Here is an 18,587-nt window from a genome sequence, read left to right as displayed (position 1 = left end):
GGTTCCACTGTAAGTCTAGAAGTCCTGGTGCTGGAGGTTTTTTTTTCTTTCCAGGGAAGATTAGGTTGGGCAAGCCTCCCAGTCCTGGGTCTGTTAGAGTTCAGCGTTTGGGAATGTAACATGCAGAGCATTGTGGAAATGACCCCAGAGATTCCCTGAGGCATTAGGTTTCATAGGCAAAGAATGAGAGAGGAAGTTAGTAGCTTTCCTTCCTTCATGTAGGAAGTATTTTATAGTCATGTATCTGACTGCTGTTTGCTCACAGTGGTGATGAGCCTAGAATAAGGAAATAGCTTGTGATAACATTTTGCCTGTTGAATCTTAGGTATTGCTCACTGTTACGAGTGGATACACAACTTCCTTTTTCCACAGAACTGAGATACAGTGCTGCTCTGTGTGTCAAGCTGTCATTTTCCTGGCAAGGACTGGAGTTTAATATCCCCATAAAATGTTTCTTGACTGTAATCAAGACCAAGAATTAGTGCCTGAGTCATTCTCAAAGGCCTGGCTGGCATGATGACCCTTTAGTTATTACCTATGTTAACTTTTCAGTCCAGCAAAAGGACAGAAAAAAGAGGGGGAGGCTAAGTACAACAAACTCCAGTTTTCAATTTAATTTTTAAAGAAGATGGAAAAATGAGCAGGCTATTGGATAAATAGCCTCTAAACCCACCATATTATTGAACACAGAAACTGGAGATTTCACACCTTCTCAAATAGCTCCTGAAGAGAGCAAAGCAGTCTCTTGCTGTTCTTCTCTGCTATGGAACTCGTAAAAGCACCCCTGACGAACACACGGTTTTTTAACTCATGTAATTATTTTGGTTAGGAGTGCTATTTTTTTCCCATCACTGAACTTAATCACTGGTGTTTTCAGTCTGTGCTATACCAGATTCATGTTACAAACTGGATGTTATTGTCAGCTATTTTTCTTCCTGGGCATTTGGGTATGAGAATTAATTTCTAGTTTGATTACATGGTATCTGAATAAGTAGGTACCAATATGTTTGTAAGACCCATGGTTTAGTAAGGCAGTCAAGCAAAATTTTGGTCTTGTTTCTCTGTAAAATTGAATAAAGGTTTCTAAACAAAGGGAAAGCTGTGTTCACACAGCCGCAGGTGGTATATGTTCTTCTGCAAATATTTGACAAACCTACTCCATAGTTATACCATGTTATTATTACTCCAGATAATGTTTACAGTAGCCTTTGGCTCTGCTGAAGAAGGCCAGTTACCTTTAGATAATGCTTGGTTTACAATCATATGGGTTTTCTGAAGAGAAGCTTATGCAAATGCTGAAATAGTTTTAAAGACTTCCAGTGAAAGGCTGGGCTGTGACAGTTGGCACAAAGCTGAGGTAAGTTTGATGTTTCTTGGTGGCATTACCCACAAGTGATTCTCAGAGGACTTACTACTCTAAAAACTGCAACTTACCTTGAACCTTTCCACCTCAGTCCAGGGTGAGGAGGTTATGAAAAACTTGGAGTATTCGTTGTGTTCCCTTTCAGTTTCACAGGCAGCGGAACTGGGAGGGGAGGGTGAAGTTAATTTTATGCCCCCAATCTGAGAAAAAATCAGATGACTTACAATTAGTTCCTGCAGACCTACTTCCTGTTTGAAGAAGTAGGAGTTGCAACATAGAACATGTATTTATTTTCCTGTGTCTGCGTTTTTTGTTTCATGGGGTTTTTTTGGTTGGATGTGTTTTGGTTTTTCTTTTGGTCTGCAATGTACTTAATCCCTGCAAAAGAGGAAGGAATCTTTCTCCACATAAAATACAAGCATGTGACAGCACAACCTGGAGCTTTGTAGGGTTATTTGTCATCTCCAGTTTAATGGATGGTGTTTTTCTGAAGTGGTGAAAGTGATCCAACATGTGGAAGATTCTCATTTTATTTTCCTTCCTCTTTCCTTGCCTTCTCTGATTTATTTCTCTTTATTCTTCACTGTTTACTCCTCTTCTAGTTTGTTCTTTTTGGGGAATCAAATGAGCATAAAGCTTCTGGCAACTGGGACTAGATTGCTGTGTTGGAAAACAAAAAAACTGAAGACTGGTTATTCTGAGATAATCCTGAAAAGCCAGATGAATCATAATTTAAATTTAGACAAATGAGGATACAGTCCAAAGAGAGCTCAGAGTTTTTCAAGTCCCAGGGACAATGCAGAGGCTGGAAGCTGCTAGCCTTTTTTGCTTTGACATTGTAGTTGTATTTTTGCAATAGCAATGTTTTATAGCTAGATGGATTAAAACCTTGGAAGGTATAAATTAGCATCTCTGCAGCTGAGCTCTGATTCAGGGAGAGGAGGTAACATGGGGAATTTAGCAGTGCATGGCCTTTGCTTCCTCAGGGAATTAAATCCCAAAGTTTTATTTAATCTGTAAGAGAATGTAGCTGAGGTTTTTGTTTTAGACAATAGAAAGTATTTTGTTGGAAATAGCCTGCTGTGAACATAGAAAATAAAAATCCAGTATTAAAATGACCTCTATTACTTGCATAAATGTCATCAAGATGGACTTTAACAATGTACGTGCTTCACCTTAGCAAACACTGTATTTGGCTGTGAACTCGAAGAACTGCTGGGTTCTGCAGAAGCTTATCTTTTTAATATCAGAAAAGGGATTGTCTTTGTGTGTGAGTAATAATTCCAGTGAAATGGAAAGGTCATGTTAACTAGGAGTCAAAACATGTACACCTGGAAGCATTAGAAAATGAGATCAGAAACTGTCCAATTACTTAAAATCCTAGTAGATTAATTTCTGTTCACTGGTATTTCCTAGAGTCTTTCTAGCAGGCAGATATTTCTTGCTTAATTGAAATGTGATTTCATCACAGCCTGAGTAGAGGTGTAAACATACCTTTTAGTCCTGCTCTCCAAAGAAGCTTTATGGAAGTAGCAGAAAGGAATGCATCAGAGTCTGGTGAAGAAAATGAAAACTGACATTTTAAGGGGGCTGTGCTTTGGGGACTCTAAAACGCTTTGTTAAGTCTCAGGGTTTGTGAGGATGGAAGTATTTTTTGGCCTTTGTGGAAACCTTTGAAGGCAGGTTATTGTGTGTTTCTGTGCCACTAGTGACCAGTTAGCTGTGAGTACCTTTCTAGAAGTAATTGTGAAGGATTCAAAAACTGGTTACTCACCAGTAGCAAAGGGATCCAGAGGGTTTTATTTAAAACAAAGCAAAACGAAGCCAACCTTACTGTTTAAAATCTGACACTAGATTTTTGTGTTAATTCATGCTGCATGTTTTCCTTTAGATCTGAAGTGAGTATTTATTCTGGGTTACACAGTAACCCTCTGGTTACAGAGGTAATGGTGTTATGATTTCTGCATGTACTTATCACACCACACACATTTCAGTATTTGTGTTTGGAGATCTTGTTATGCTCAAAAAAAATGAGACCTCTATAAACTTATTTGGCTAGTGATGATAGATAGAGATAACAAATAGAGATAATTAAGAGCTGGGACCTACCCAGACAGGCTTCTCATGGGTGTAACAGTGAAGCATGGCCAAGCATAGAGCAGAGCAGTGCCTGGGGCCTTCCTGATATTAACTGGTTAAATATAATCTTGTGTTTTTATACCTGAGAAGTGATGTTTTATCCACTGGAGCCTAAACACTCGCTGATAAGACAAGTGAACCCTAAAACTGCACCACTGAAGTAAACGTGAAGTGGCTTCAAAGCAGACAACAAATAAAAAATTGTAACCTGGAAACCCAGGGAAGAAGGAACAAGCATTTTTTCCTGGGCATTGCAGGAAGCTCAACAAGAACCCCCTTCCCCTCACCATCTTTCTTTAGGAAAAACTTTTCCTGATAACGTCAGTTTAAACTCCTTCCCCCTCCTAGAAACCACATGGAATGAGGAATGGGAAAAAAAAAAAGACAGTAAAATGGTGGTGTGGTACTTTGGGGCACAGGTGCCATGTGACCAGCTCCTCATGGATGTAAGTAACTAGGGCAAGTAGGGATGCCTGAACCTCCAGCCCACCTAGACTGTCTCAAGACAGACGGGACTTCTTTAGGTCTGATGCTGGAACTCCCAGATGCTAAGCTGCATAACGTGCTTATCCTCAGGACAAGTGAAACTTCTGGGTAAACAGACTGATGAAGTGTGCAGCAACATTGAACTGCAGCTCCTGGCTTGTGTGTGGCTGGGGCAGTCTGGGTCATAGCGATTGCTACAGTTTGAGAGCTCTGCTGTCCAGTTTGAGTGGGAGCCATTGTCCTGTCCTCTTTCCTTTTCTTGCCTGTCCCCACCATGATCCCTTGTCAAAGTGCTTGAGGCACTCAATTTTTCAGTTAGTGGGATTCTCTGTAATTTTTCAGTTAGAGAGGGGATTCTCTGAATTTATTTAATCTGTCCTCTTCAGCGCAGCTGCAGAAACATGTCTTGTTTTAAATTGAATCATTTGATTTCCAAGTTTCTCTAGCCACAAAGAAAGCAGGAAAAATAAAACTGGATGGGTGAGACTGTTCTAAAAGAATCTGAATCAGCCAAGAGCTCAGCCTCTCCCTCTTGCTTGGCTCAGAAACTTGGCTCCTCCAGCTCTGCTTGCAATTCAGCCTGGTTGTCATCACGTGGAGAGAGATGTGGAGTTGTGGGAAATGCGATGCAGAGTGGTGTAGAGGAAATGTCAATGTTTCTTCTTGAATGGCAGCTGTTCATCCATATTCTCAAAAGGGCTGTGGAGGGTTTTCTTCAGTGCCCAACCTACCCCCCACTCTTTTCTTGGTTCCTCATCTAAAAGATTGAATTCTTTTTGTTTGTGTGTTAGAAGGAATTTTTTTAGTGTAGTTTATTTTCATCTGTTTGTTTTGCTTACAGTCGTAGCATTGTTCTGTGTTTAACATTATCTGTTTTAGTGGGCAATGGTTCATATGCTTCTTAGCTAAACTTTTGGTATCTGGGAGATGATAGCTTGTTTAAGCAAAATCTGGCAGCCTTAGGGAGTCTTTGATGCAGTAATTGTGGATATGCAGCAAAGCATGATTTTTGAGGAGGACAAAAACAAAACAGAAGGTGGATTTTCTGCTGTGGTCAGTCTTGGTGTGGTACAAGGCTGGGGTGACAGGGTCGGAAAGCAGTCAGATCCCTCCAGACTGGGATACCCTTCTGCCAAAAAGAATTTGGGTCCTGTTGCTCCATTTGGCATAAGTAGTAGGAAAGGAGAATGCTAGAGCATTTTTGCCATCACTAGCTACTGAAAGCCCCTCCCAGAGGAGCTGTTTGCTTAAGACACCTTCCAGAGTTAATGATCTGTAACAGGCTCTCTTGCTGCCTGCAGAATTTTATGCCACTTGAAAATCTGGGCCAGAATCTCTCTGCTCCCATTCTTGTGTTGTTTCTACTCTTTCAATTTATCTAACAACTAGAAGAGCTTCCATGTGTCTGCCATGCAGTTTCTTGTTAACCCGTAAAATATCTTCCCTAATATTTTCATCTTTTGCGATGCCATTTGTCACCTCCACAATTTATTTTGTGTATGTTTCATAGGTACAGATGAGCTGCTAGGTGGCAATGCTTGTACTTTATTTTTCACAGCATTTTATAGTAGACTATACTAAGTAGTTGTGTTACTGATAACTTCTGAAAGCTAGTGGAAATACATCTGTGCGCACTAGAAAAGCTGTTCAGTAGAGCTCAATGACTTAGCATTGAAGGCTTTTGTTCTCAGGACTTGTTGCACTTGTGACTGTGTAGTAGCAGCATCCAAGCATCTGTGACAATGTCCTGTTTCCTTCTGGAACCTTAAGATGTTGGTTTTGTAGGAGAAAGATTTAATACTCAGGCAAAGTCCTAAAGAGGTAACACCAAGGGTAGAGTTCCTGTTCCCTCACCTCGGGCTGTTTTAACATGTATTTGTTTATCCCCTTGCTGTAACTTGCAACTTGTCTTCTGGGTAACTTCACCTTTTAGAGCTCTGGCTCAGATACTTGTTTTCACCCAGCTCTGAATGGAAAGACTTAGCGAGGAAAGCCTAGCAAAAATTTTCGTGCTGAAAAGATGTTAAGAATTAGTTTTATGGTTCATTGAAAGAATAGCTGTCTAGCTCCTAGTTAGAGATAGTGGGTTAATGAATGTGCCTTGAAAATAAAGAAGGCTTTTTCTTTTTTTTTTTTTTTTTTAAATACATTGCCTTCCCCCCTAACTTTTTGTGGTAATGCTGGTGCTTCTGCACAGGCACCACTGTACTCTTAAAAAAAACAAAACAAAAACAACAAAATCTCCTTATGTATTTGTCAGCTTTTAAAGTCTGCTTAATTTGTTCTTTTCATGTTAGTTACTTCTGTTGTGAGTGTAGTATGGCTATATCAGTACATAAAAATCAATAAGTTACATATTGCATGAAATAATATATTTATTGACAGGAAAGAACAACGAAACAATGTAAAGCGTACCTACTAATGTCAATGCAATTAATGTATAACTGTTGTAGAATATACTTTACAAGCTAGTTCAGCTTTGAGTATATTGAATAAATGATACAAAGAGCTTAAGCTCCCTGTCCTTTCAGCTGAATGGTTTCCATGTAACTAAAAGAACTTGATTAATATTTTATACTTATACGATAGTTTTCTACACGTTTTTTAAGATAATCTGTAAGCAAATTAATTTTTTTTTTCCCACTGAAAATGCTTATCAGTGCACTTCTTTATTTGTTCAACATACTGCTTCATTCTTGGTTCTGTATGTGATGTAGAATTTCTTGGTCAGGTTTCACTGAAAATAAGGAGTCTTTCATTTCAGTGGGTGTTGGATCTCATCCTTAAATCACATGAATGGAAGCTGAGTAACCTAGATGATACTCATTAATTCTCTTCAAATGAACAAAAAGTTCTGTGATCACAGATGTGAGTTAAAATGCAAACATGAAGGAAGAATGAGTGATGGTGAGGGGGACAGAGAAAAATCATCAGAGAGGAAAATATTTGTATTTCCAAGTAAAATCTGGGACAAAAAGGGAAAAAGAAAAGACTTCACATAATTAAAACATGAGGGACACCTATTGAAGGAGGTGGATGAATATTCTGTAGTATTATACAACTCATCATGTGAATAACAATTTTTTTTTTATAAAATACATGAAAATTTTGAAGTATCATGTCTCATGCAGACTAGAGAAAATACAGAAGAGCGCTATTTAGCTGTTCAGGGCATAAGAAACATAGGATATGACCCAAATCCTAGTGGAATTAACTTAAATACTGTCATTTTCCAGTAAAACTTAATTCATGTTGTGCAACATAGCTCTTGGAGCTTAACACTTGAGGATATCCAATAAGAGGAAAGTAACCTTTTTTACAAGAAGAAAATGTAAAGGGTTCATTAAAAAAAATTCCCCAAACATGCTGAGTACTTAATACTGGATCCTGCAATGATTACACGTGAAAAATCTCCCATTTACTTCAATAAGAGGTACATACGTGAGTTGATTGCTGGATCAGTCATTTTGTAGGTTATGTAAATGTAGATTGCTCCATGTGTAGCAAACAGGGAAGTTTCATAGAAACCAGCTAATTCACAATCAGAAGTTAGAATTAAATGATGCTAAGTCTGGGAAGATAATTTTGTTTTGGGACAATAATTATCTGATTTATAGGAATTCTACTGAATACATGGATATCTGGCAGCACAGAATAATTTAGAGGTCCTTGTTATCCTTCTAACTTGCAAAATTGCGTAGTATAAAAAGTGATCCTTGTAAAATGTTGTTACATACTTAAATTTTGTAAAGGTATGTTCCTCTGTTAGATCACCCAGAGTGAAAGGAACTGATTCAAAACATTTTCTGTCCCAGACTTCATCTACAATCCATTATTGGTGGCAAATTCTGATTGCATAAAAAGAGCTCGATTTTTTTTTTGTTGTTGTTGAAAATAACATGCTCAGTAACAGTGCATAGGTATGTTTTATTTTGGAGGGATTTTTTTTTTTCCAATAGGACTGCCTTAAAGGGTGAGAACTCCAGCCTTGGACAAATTCAGAGCCAGACTGCAGAAAGTATTAAATGTAGCCCATTAGATGCTGAGTTCTCATAGCTCATGCTTAAAATTACATATTGCCTGAGATTTTCAGCACATCTGAACATTAAGTTCAGACTGTAGAGACTAACCTTACAGTGGTACCCTCAAGACTAGGCTCTGAATGGCTTAAATCGAAGGGGTTTTTTTCTTAAGCTAGACACCTGCATGAAAAAATTGTCAGAGCTTCAGAATATAGAACACCTACAACACAAACGGCCTTCAAAAGAGAAGTACAAGTGCTTAGCTTTGTGAGAAAATTAAGACCTATACATTTACTGGAGCATCTCATACTGTTGAAACCTGGCTCAAGGGTTTTCCCCATTTATTAGTTTACTCTTTAATTCTGGGTACTGAGGATATATTTTCAACAGTCAGTTCAAGCTATAATACATTTGAAGATTTTTACTGTCTGTCCTCTGTCTGTTCTTCAGCAACAGTTGCAGCACGCGGGCTATGAGATGCAGATAATGAGCCTTATCAGCATTTCCCTGGAAGGCAATAGACCAACAAACATTCAGCTCAATCTACATGCTAAGTGTTCATTCTAATGCCACATATTTATTGCCCTATTTTCTACTTGGTTTTGGATGAGTAAGGAGTTTTTCAAGTAAAAGAGGTTATGTGCAGAACGCTGGAGTTAATCTGAAGTCTATTGTAAGTCACTGGGCATCTTTTCCATTAGTTCCACATGAACTGATAATTAATAGTTATATTCCAATGCAAGGAAGGTACTGGAGCTAGCTACTACATTACAGCTGTGGAGTTACAAAGACCCCACTAGGAAAAAAATGAATTTCCTATCACAAAATACCTTTAAGAATGATGTCAAAGAGGTCTGAAGATGACTTGGAAAAAAGTTCAGAAAAGTTATCCGGTGATGAGGGACTGGGCATTCTTCTCAGAGCATCCAGCAAACTGTAACTCTATACAGGTGAAAAAAACAGAACAGTAAATTTCCAGCATTAACAGTGATGCAGACTTTGTGTCAAGAACTTGTACAGGTTTTGACGTGCGAATCCTAGTTTCTTTGCCTTACCATAAGATTGGAGAGGGTGACATGTTTAACAGTTCTGTCAGTAATGAGCTGGATTGAAATTATTTTTTTTTCTGTATTTTATCTACTACAGAGCATAACTGTTAAGAAGATAGGTTCCTAAATGACTTGGAATGTGGCATTAAGTCTGCATTTCTAATTGAAATCTTATTATATTATCAGTTTCTGTACATGTACACTGGTGGGAACTCTTATTTGATAGAGTCAAAAAAGACCCTAGAAAAGGTAAAAGGCTGTAACTTTTAAGCACTGAATAGTTGCTTAATCTTGGACAAGAATATTGGAATCTATGGTGGATATTGTATTATTTCAATAGAGCAGAATTTTACCCTAGAAACTGAGTTCTCTGTTAAGCACTCAAGCTTCTGCTTTTCAGTGTTGGTGTCTGGTTTCCTGCACCAAAAATTTAGCAAGAGATGCTGATACTCACTGGATAATCTGGTATTCTTTTGGCCCAGTAATGCAGGTTTTGGGTAGTTTTGGTGTTGATTGTGCTAAGGGACAGAGAAAATGAGCTTTCTCTTTTAAAGCAGCTGCTGCAGGTAACTGAATATAGTGGCAATACTTGGGCCTGTAGCATTCCTTTATCAGCAAGGAAAGAATTCCCTTGGTGTTGCTTCTGAGATACCTCTGTCTGGCTTAGTGTGCTGCAAAATGTTGGAAATGAAGGCATTGTTGCTACGAGGAGTTTGGACTGGGGACAGGTATGAGCAGTATGCTGGCAGCACCTGTGTGCAACTGGACTGCTCTAAATTATAGCAAATATGGCAGTCCCTAGAGCTGGGATAGGACCTAAAGTGGTAAGAGCTTGTACAGTGCTTTTCCTTGAAAGAAAAAAGCTGGAGCATCATCTACTGTGTTTGCAAGATGGTACAGCTTACATTACTGCATTTATTTTCTTGGGTACGAATGCTAGAGCCTGTGTAAAAGTAGGTATAGACAGTTACCTCTTGAAGAATGTTCTCTCCCTTAGGTTTATGAGTCTGAAGCAAACACATGAGTTCTGTGTTCTCCTCAATTTTTAAATAGGTAGTGGTAATTTGACATGAATTTAGTACCTGCAAATGACAGTGAAACTTGTGATTGCAAAAGAATAAGAAAACCTAAGGCCACAGTAAGCAGCCTGCTGCTGGTCCTCACCTGCAACTCAGGCTTTCCTCCCATTTGTAATAAGCAGTTAATTCCCTCAAGAATTTGATCTTTGCGTAGTCTGAGAAACCTTCCCATGTCAGTATCGGTGTCTGTTTTTTGAGATTCTGTAACTAACACAGTGTGGGCAAGAGCAGCACAGTGTAGTGGTGTTAAACCTGGACAGAACAGACCACAGAAAAGTCAAACAAATCCAGTGCTTGAACACCTCACTGGAGTAAAGCATCCCAGACTTGGCTAATCATAAGGGGGTGCTGTATTAAGACAGATTCACTCTCCTCCTAGACCTTTTAGTTCTAAACATGAAATTGAACATTCTTTGGCCTAGATGAAATCTGTAGTCTGAAACTTTTGGAGTCTATGCTAAGCATCTATGCGGTCAAGCTCTTCCTCTTACCATAATTGTCAGTCAGATTCACTTCCACACACACCCCGTTGTTTTTGCAGTTTTTCAAAACCTGAAATGAAGAAGATTGAGATAAGTCCTGATTTTTGGCAGTGCCAAAGTACCTTCTCTTCCTCCAACTCCATCTTATTTTAACCACATCAGACCAAAGCTAATTTTCAGGTACGGAAAACCCTTGTATATTTTAAACCAAAGAACACACATTTGTTGTCTTTGCTCTGCTTTGCACGTGTCTTCGTGCAACATAAAAGACCATCTTACCTCTAAAACTCTCAAATATCCATTCTCTGCACACAAGTGGAGCGGAGTTTTCCCAAAACTGTCCTGTTCATTGACATTAGCTCCTAGTGATATCAGGTCACTCACCATCAGATGTTGGTTCTTTTCTGCAGCAAGATGTAATGCAGTCTAAGAACAGAAGAATGGGAGGAACTCGTTGTGAAAGGCAAAAATAGTTTTAAAACAACAATGCTTCTTGGAGAATGAAGTGGGGAGGTGGGACTCGGGGTTCTGTAATCGGTTGTGCTAGTATTTGCTCTATGCAGATCACTTCCTCCCTGTTCCTGTTTTCCCCTCTTTGCAAGGACAGTAGCCACACCTCATCCAAAAGTGTGCTTGGCTGGGGTTTGAAAGACATTTGCATGTTGATAGAAAATGACCCTATTCTTGGCAAGTTAGCATCCTACCCGTTTCTCTGCATCCTTCTCGTTGATCTTATTTAGAGATGCAAACCGCTGTGCAAGTGCGTAAGTCAGAGCTCTTCTTCCCTGAGCAACAGCCTTGTGCAGCAGCCTGGAATTTTTAAACAATTAGAAGATAAAGCAGTGGTTAAAATACTCAAAAGTAACAGTGAGAATGTATTTCAAAGCATGAAATATTAAGGTTAGCAAATGCTGAAATCTTGGGATGTTTAAGCGTTTAATTTATTTAGTCTGTATGCTAATAATGGAGTTACTGATTTTGTATGCCAGGATTTCTTGGTCCTCCCTTTTTCCTATTATGACATTCCTCTCCTCTCCAGGAGCTACTCCATGACTCCTTTTTTCTAACAATCTCTGTTTCCTTCTCCTTTTGTAAAGTGTCCTTCGGTACAGGGAAAAGAGTGCAAGATACCTAAAAACTCAGAGAGGGAAACCCTCCTCTTGCACTTCAAAGAAAAGAAGTATTTCCAAACTGTAATTCAGTCCGGTAGAGAAGGTGAGCTCAATTTCTTCTGTGTATTCAGGCTCACTGAACTATGCAATATAGTACAAGTGTTTCATGTGAGAATTTTTTCTGTATTGTTTAAAAAATGTACAGGGAATGTGGTAGTGGGTGACTTAACTTGGTTACAGTTACGTTATTGCTGAAAAGTGAATATGCACTGAAAATTATTATTGCACTGAAAATCATTATTCTGAATGGAACATGGTACTTCATGGAAGAGGACAGTGCTGTGTTTCGCTTTCCCTATGTGGGTTATAAATACTTTAAATTGGGAACACGATTGTCTGTATGAACAGGAATTAATCTCTTTCCCACCAAGACAGTTTGAGTTATGTCATGCTTTCTGTCAATCTGATTTGATACCAGCTTCCCCAAACTAGCTGAACAGTATGGAACCTAATAAGAGATTTTATTTTTTTTTTTATACGCAGCTATTTTCTCTATAAGCATGCCATTCTAGGGAAAATGCAATCAGTAAAACCTTTGCTTTCATTTCATTTCTAACAAAACAGCCACTCCCAGTTCTTTTGGAAGTCTATGCTCTAGACTAGCAGCATATGTATGTTTTGGTGTAATCCTCCCACTCATTTTTATTACCAGCTAATAATACAAGTAATTATCCTGAGAGTGTCTGCAGCATGGAAAAGATCTCTTTGGCATATCCATTTTTTTCAGTAGCAATTACTTGTTTTGCTTGATTTTAATTTTGTTGTGAATATCTACACACACAACTCAGTCTTAAATATTGGTAAGACTGAATTTGTCCTGATGTCAGCTGTAGTTTGTCAATACTACTACTGGAAATATGGAATCTTTCTATTTTTACTGTCTGTCTAAAACTGTGTGTACTGAGGCAAGTTTGAGCTTCCCATTTAGCAAGGAAGCCTTTGCTACAGATGTGCTCAAAAACTAGCAGTTGAAGTTAGAGCAAAGCTGCAGGACAAGTGATGCCCCAGGAAATAAAAATCAATATATGTCAATAGAAAAATTGCAGACCTGTTGCCATTTTCATCGGGTGCAAGTAGCTTGTCAGCTGGGATATTTCTCAGTAAACTTTCTTCCCTGTGTAGCTGGAACTGGAAGAAAGAGACGGCAGAGAGATCCTGCTGTGTGAAAGAAATTGGGGTCGACTTCAAATGTCCCTCAGTGTCTGTAGTGCCTGTATTAGCTTCCAGAAGCACCTCTGAACAGCCTCTGGATGGGTTAAAGTGTGGAGATGCGTTCTGTGAAGAATGCCTCGGGAAATCTTTCCGGGTACTTGTATATGCATCCTGTATCCACCAGCTACTGTCTTTCTCACTTGTCCTTGGGAATATTCCTGGTGAGTTGGACTCTTGCATGTTTTTCTGATTATCGTGAAAAGAAGTCTCTACTTCTCCCCGCAATACTGAGTTGAAATCTTTAAAACAGCAGTATGAATGCAACTTGGTGAAGCTGTGGCATCTTTCCTGCAGGCCACCAGCTGCCTGCTTGCTTCCTCCAGTTTCCCACCAAGAGGCTTGCAGGTCTGGGGAGAAGCCCTGCCAAAAACCATCTGGCACAGAATGCAGAGACTCCTTCAACTGGCTTTTGTTCAAGTCTTCCTGCAGTACCTCCACCAGGATATCAAGGTCCTCTAAGCCTTTTAGCGTTTGCCCAACACTCTGCTTGCTCTGAAGCTGCAACAAAAATGGGGAGGGTGGAAGATGGGGGAGGGAAGTCAGACATGAAGTGTCCTGTTCTCACTCAGTGATACAACATGAAATATGCCTGAGGAGGCTGGCAGCACAGAGTTGAAGGTGTTATGCATACCTGTCTAAGCTGTTTCTCTGTATAAGGGTGAACTCTTCTCTTTTCTGTTGGAAAGAAAGGAAGAAATAAGCTCTTTTGAGTTGGGGTGTCGGGGAGGGAGACACATACAGAAGATACTCATCAGAAATTTTGTCCCAAATAAGAGATAGATAACATACACGGTGGTGATGCACAGCTGGCCTGCTCCTATAATTTAAGGGGAGCTAGGGACCAGCATGGGTCACTGACAATGGGGGAGAAGTGGTGAAGTGGTGCAGCTCTTCTGGGTACCTAACAGCAATGATCCTACTAGAAAAGGAGGCTCTGTTACTGAGAGAGGAGTTTCCTAACCTGTTTTTCCTGAGGATCCTTTGGTTACCATCTTCATTAATGAGGCTTCCTGAGGAGACAAAAACACTCAACTCAATTTGAGATGCCTGCACATAAGAGAAGATGAAACAGTGGCAAATATTTTAACTCAAAGTAAATTGTGTCCTGTGCTATGTACTTTGCACAGCAGAGACTGCAGGTGAATAAATTTCTATGACTGGGTTATTCATGGCAGCCTCATAAAGATCTTTACAACAGAGCAGGTATCTGTGAGTCTACCAGCTTCTTGGGCTGTTTTTGCAGGTTGTTCAGAAATCTGGATTGCTAGGGCAAAATCGTTATTGGTTCTTGGGCCATCTTTGCCTTGATTGCATGACATATAGTATCCAGGGCACAAATGGGTTCTTGCTGTCACTGTCTTAGCAATGTTCCTAGCACAGGCCCTCAGCCTGTTTAAAATTTAGTATATTTTCCACCTTCATCAAAAGCATTCATTTGGTGGAAGAGGCAGCAGCTGTAAGTGAAACCTCTCCAGAACACTGGCAGGGTGGAAGTGTGATGTGTGTGTACCAGGATGCTGCACCTCTGGGAGCAACCTTTCTAAACGCAAGAAGAGTCCTCACCTTGCTGTGAGCTGGGTCCAGGCCTTTGGAAAGCCGAATTTTTCTCAGTAATTCCCGTACTGGCATCTTTACTCTCACACCCATGTAGCGCTTCTGAGGGGGATCAGAGCTAAGTCCAGAGTCTGGAAAAGTCATAACATGATGCTTAAAGTAACATAATTCTCTGAGCTATTATAGAATAGTGGGAGGATGAGGTCACCCTGAGAGACAGCCTGTGATTCTGATGTTCATCATTAATTGTGGGAAATTTCCACATCACCCTACATGTTCCTTAACCCTGGCCTACTTCCTGCTTAACAATTACTTTAATGCATTGCTTCTCAGGCTACAAGAGACTGTGGGGCCTCACAAAGGGAATTCTTTCTTAAGAAATGAAACAAAAACAAACCCCAAAGCTGGCTGTGGGATCTTCAGTCTGAGAGCATAAGCAGAGTGCGGAGTTAACCTGCAAATTAGTGCATGAAGGCCGTTGTCAAACTTCAGTGTGCAGGGACGGTTTCAGTTTTGAGCAAAGGAAGAGGAGAGACTGTCCCAAGTGTAAACGTGCCACTGAAGCTGGAAAGAGGACAATAGGAGCAGGGTAGCAATGCAGAAGGAAATTCAGATGGATGGTTGGGAAAAAGAAGGAAAAGAGGTCAGACGTTTCTGGTTTAGAGCTTTCGGTGGTGCAGAAATAAACATACTATCTTGACACTTGGCCTTGGGCAGTTTTTCTTGGTGCCTTTCAGCTCAGAGATGCCATACTGACTTAGAGCACATGATTGCTTTTGGGGAATATGTCAACACTGTTTAGATTACTGCACCTCTTAGTCATGTTCTAATTTTCATCTGTTGCAGTAAATCTGTCTTTGCAGTTTCCTGTCCTGTGGTTTGTTATATTGATATCAGTGTAACAATAAGCAACAGAATCGTTTCAGAAATGAGATAGTGATGCTATGTCCAGTGCCTTTCTCCAATGGTTCTTGGTGTGTTTGGAAGTCAGTGTGGTGTGATTCGAAGGGAAGTAATGATTTTCTGTAGTGAAATGAAATAGTTATTTGAGAATATATATAGTTGGCCAAACAAGCTTGTCTTTGTCAAAACAAGCTGTTCTGTAATTGTTTGTGTTAGGCCTTCTTGCATCTTGTACTTGAATCCCCAAACTTGAAAGACTTGCCCAGATTAGGAGCTTAAATGCATTGCTTTTGAAATACCTTTTATGTAACAGTGTGTGTCGTGTGTCTCCCCCTCTCCCCGAGAATGACCTTCTTCATATAGAATGCATTCAGTAACAACTATTGTCATTGGAGAATGCATTAGTTCAGGGTCTTTCCAATAGGTTAGCACACTTATGATTAAACAACACAGCAGCCTAAAATGAAAAATGTGTACGCAGCTTGGGCAAGCAGTTCCTATTACAGGAGCAGTCAGCATTAAGTAAAACATGAGGTGCTTGTGCCAATATTCCTCCTTGACCAAAATCTGTGTGTGTGCTCTGTAGCAGCTGCTGGAGTCTGGCTGGCTGAGTCCTGAGGAGGAGCACTCTAGGAGCTCAACAGATGGGAATGGTGCACCTCTGCAAACTTGGGTTGTCTCAGAGTAGGCAATATTGGCATGGAAACCAGCCACACAAGATGTGGTTTCTAGTTGCGTGATATTGTTTCTCTTCCCCGCTCCAGGCAATGAGAGACTGACACCCTTTCAGCAGGAGGGTGTTGAATCCCAAGTAGCAAATAGTGTATTTTGAATATACATTGAATTGTCATTTTGTGCTAAGATTTCTGGCATTTCTGAATGTTTAACCTATCACTGAATAATTCAAACACTGGGATCTCAAAAAAACATAGTTTATTTCTCAGACTGCTCTAGAATTTGCCATAATTTCTTTTTTAGACTGGTGTTTTGACGAGGAATTACTCTTCGTAGAGTATTCTAAAGGCCTCTCTGAAAAGCTTTATTAAAAAACACGAAATTGCTAATATATTATCTTTCAAGCTGTTTTGCAGTAAAAATGCTATATGATAGGTCAGATTATATGCCCTAATGTGTCCTCGAAATTGAAGAGCTCAGCAAAGGCAATGATTCACCACACACTTTCATATGACACTGTGATCTTAAAAACTCAGGAGGTCATATCTATTACCTTGCTGTTAGATTCAGAACCAAAGTTGCAATTCAGAATGTAAATGAGCAGCAAAATGCTAAAGATAGACAGAAACGATGGAATATCAAGTCAGTAATTTCTGACTTCAGCAGACCACAACAAAATAAAAACAAGACATGAGTAGGAGAGCGTGCCATACATCTTCAATATTATTGCCATAGAAGCTTAATAGGTGCTACTGTTAGTACAGCTCTCTGCTAGCACAAAAGGAGTTGCAAGTCAGTGTACTTTATTGCTTTGGAAAAGCAGCATAATAGTGTTGCATAAAATAGAAACTGTGAAAAAAGATTTGATCTTACCAGTGGAAGCAGACATCTCTTGAGGTTTACGTGAAGGAGGAGTGTAGATCTGTGAACTCGCAACATTAAATTCGGTTAATCCAGAGTCTGGCAATGATGGGCTCTGTTGAAAGTAGCTTTTGGGACTGGCAGTTTCTCCAGGGAGTGGAGATCCCTGGCCTGGACTATAGCCACAGATTTCATTTTCGCTGATGTTTTGATTGACCAGTAGTTCAGGACTCATGCAGACTGTTTGCAACATTACCACTGTGTGTGTAGAAAAAGATGAAAAAGAAGTGCAGAGGAAAAAAGCTTATTCAGCTATGTTTAAAAAAAAAAAATTCCATCCAGTTTCACGAGAACATGGTAATTGTATTTAATTCTCCAATGTAATTAGCCACTCTGAGCTTCCCTCTTCTCTTTTTAGCAGCAAGTTAATAGCAGTTGCAGAATAAAGCCAGCCGTGGAATCCCAGCAGTCACTGGAAACAGCTTTTGAGAGTTTCTTGGCTGGAGCTCTCCTGTGCTCTTTATACTCAGGTATGGCTTGAAAGACGTCAGCCTGGGAAGGCCCCACCCTCTTTCCTAACAATCTGCAGCAGCTGATGAAGAAATGACTTTTCCCAAGAAGAGATTGAGTACAAGTTGAAAAATATTTTTTCCTTAGGTGTGAAACAGAAAAATTAAACTCTGGTTGATTTACTGCAAATGGCATGAGTAGGGAAAAACAACCTCTTACTTAATTAGACTACTTGACAGGGTTGTGCAAACAAGTAACTGATTCTGAAGTAAATGTTTTGTGAATTCTTTTCTCAAAAAAAAAAAACTACAGCACTATTTCCAAGGCTACGTAAGAGGACCTATTGCTCACAGCCTTCATGAAGTGAAAATAAATAATCCTCCCTTAAACATGAAATTTCAGCTAAGGAAAGACATCTTCTACAGTCTGCATAGCTTTGAATCTGTGAAGAGAGAGAAGTTCTATGTGCTCCATTAACGATAATATTGTTTCTATTTGTGTAAGAGTTTGCCGTTTGTTTGTTTTTTTTAGGAAGGGAGGATTCTTAAATATTGTGACAGGTGCAACTATTAAAACTCAATAGGATTAAGAATCTATTTGGATGGGTACTATTCTTATAGGAAGACTATTTCCTTGTCATAGGGAGACTTCAGTACCAGATTTAAGCTCCGTTCTAATGTCCCTGCAAAATATATTTCATTGTACAATCCTGCTTGTGGGCTATGCCATTTCCACTCAATAAGCAGATATTTCTCTCAAGTACCTAGTTTGGGAAAAAATTACAATACTTATCAAATGCAGCAGCTTTCTTACCTGTGTCTTGGAAAGCATTCCAGCTTTACTCCCAAGAAGAATCATCTTATATATCAGTCTGAGCAGAAAGCAGCCAGACTTTCTGGAGCGAGTTAAAAGAACCACGTTACATACGTGTTTTAGTTTAAACTGGGTAATGACCTTTCTCTACAGGCCTGTGCAATCCTCTGTCCCCCACTTTGTCTGTGCTGAGCATAGTAACTCCAGTCTCAGGGATGTTGAAAGAATTATTTAGGTATCGATCAAACCAGGAGATCTGATGCTTGT

General features: G+C 39.6%; 1 protein-coding gene across 1 annotated transcript in view; it reads left to right on the top strand.

The window, feature by feature from the left end:
- The first annotated feature begins 4,614 nt into the window (after positions 1-4,614).
- POU2AF1 (POU class 2 homeobox associating factor 1) overlaps positions 4,615-18,587 on the top strand; it is a 52,696-nt gene continuing 38,723 nt past the window's right edge. The window contains exon 1 of the mRNA XM_068418418.1: positions 4,615-4,708. Coding sequence (XP_068274519.1) covers positions 4,615-4,708 — 94 coding nt within the window. The remainder of the gene's footprint in view (positions 4,709-18,587) is intronic.

The sequence above is a fragment of the Nyctibius grandis genome, chromosome 25 (genome assembly GCF_013368605.1).
Source record: "Nyctibius grandis isolate bNycGra1 chromosome 25, bNycGra1.pri, whole genome shotgun sequence".
In the NCBI taxonomy this organism is placed as follows: domain Eukaryota; kingdom Metazoa; phylum Chordata; class Aves; order Nyctibiiformes; family Nyctibiidae; genus Nyctibius; species Nyctibius grandis.
Note: the sequence above shows the minus strand (reverse complement) of the source record. Positions and strands in the feature narration are given on the sequence as shown.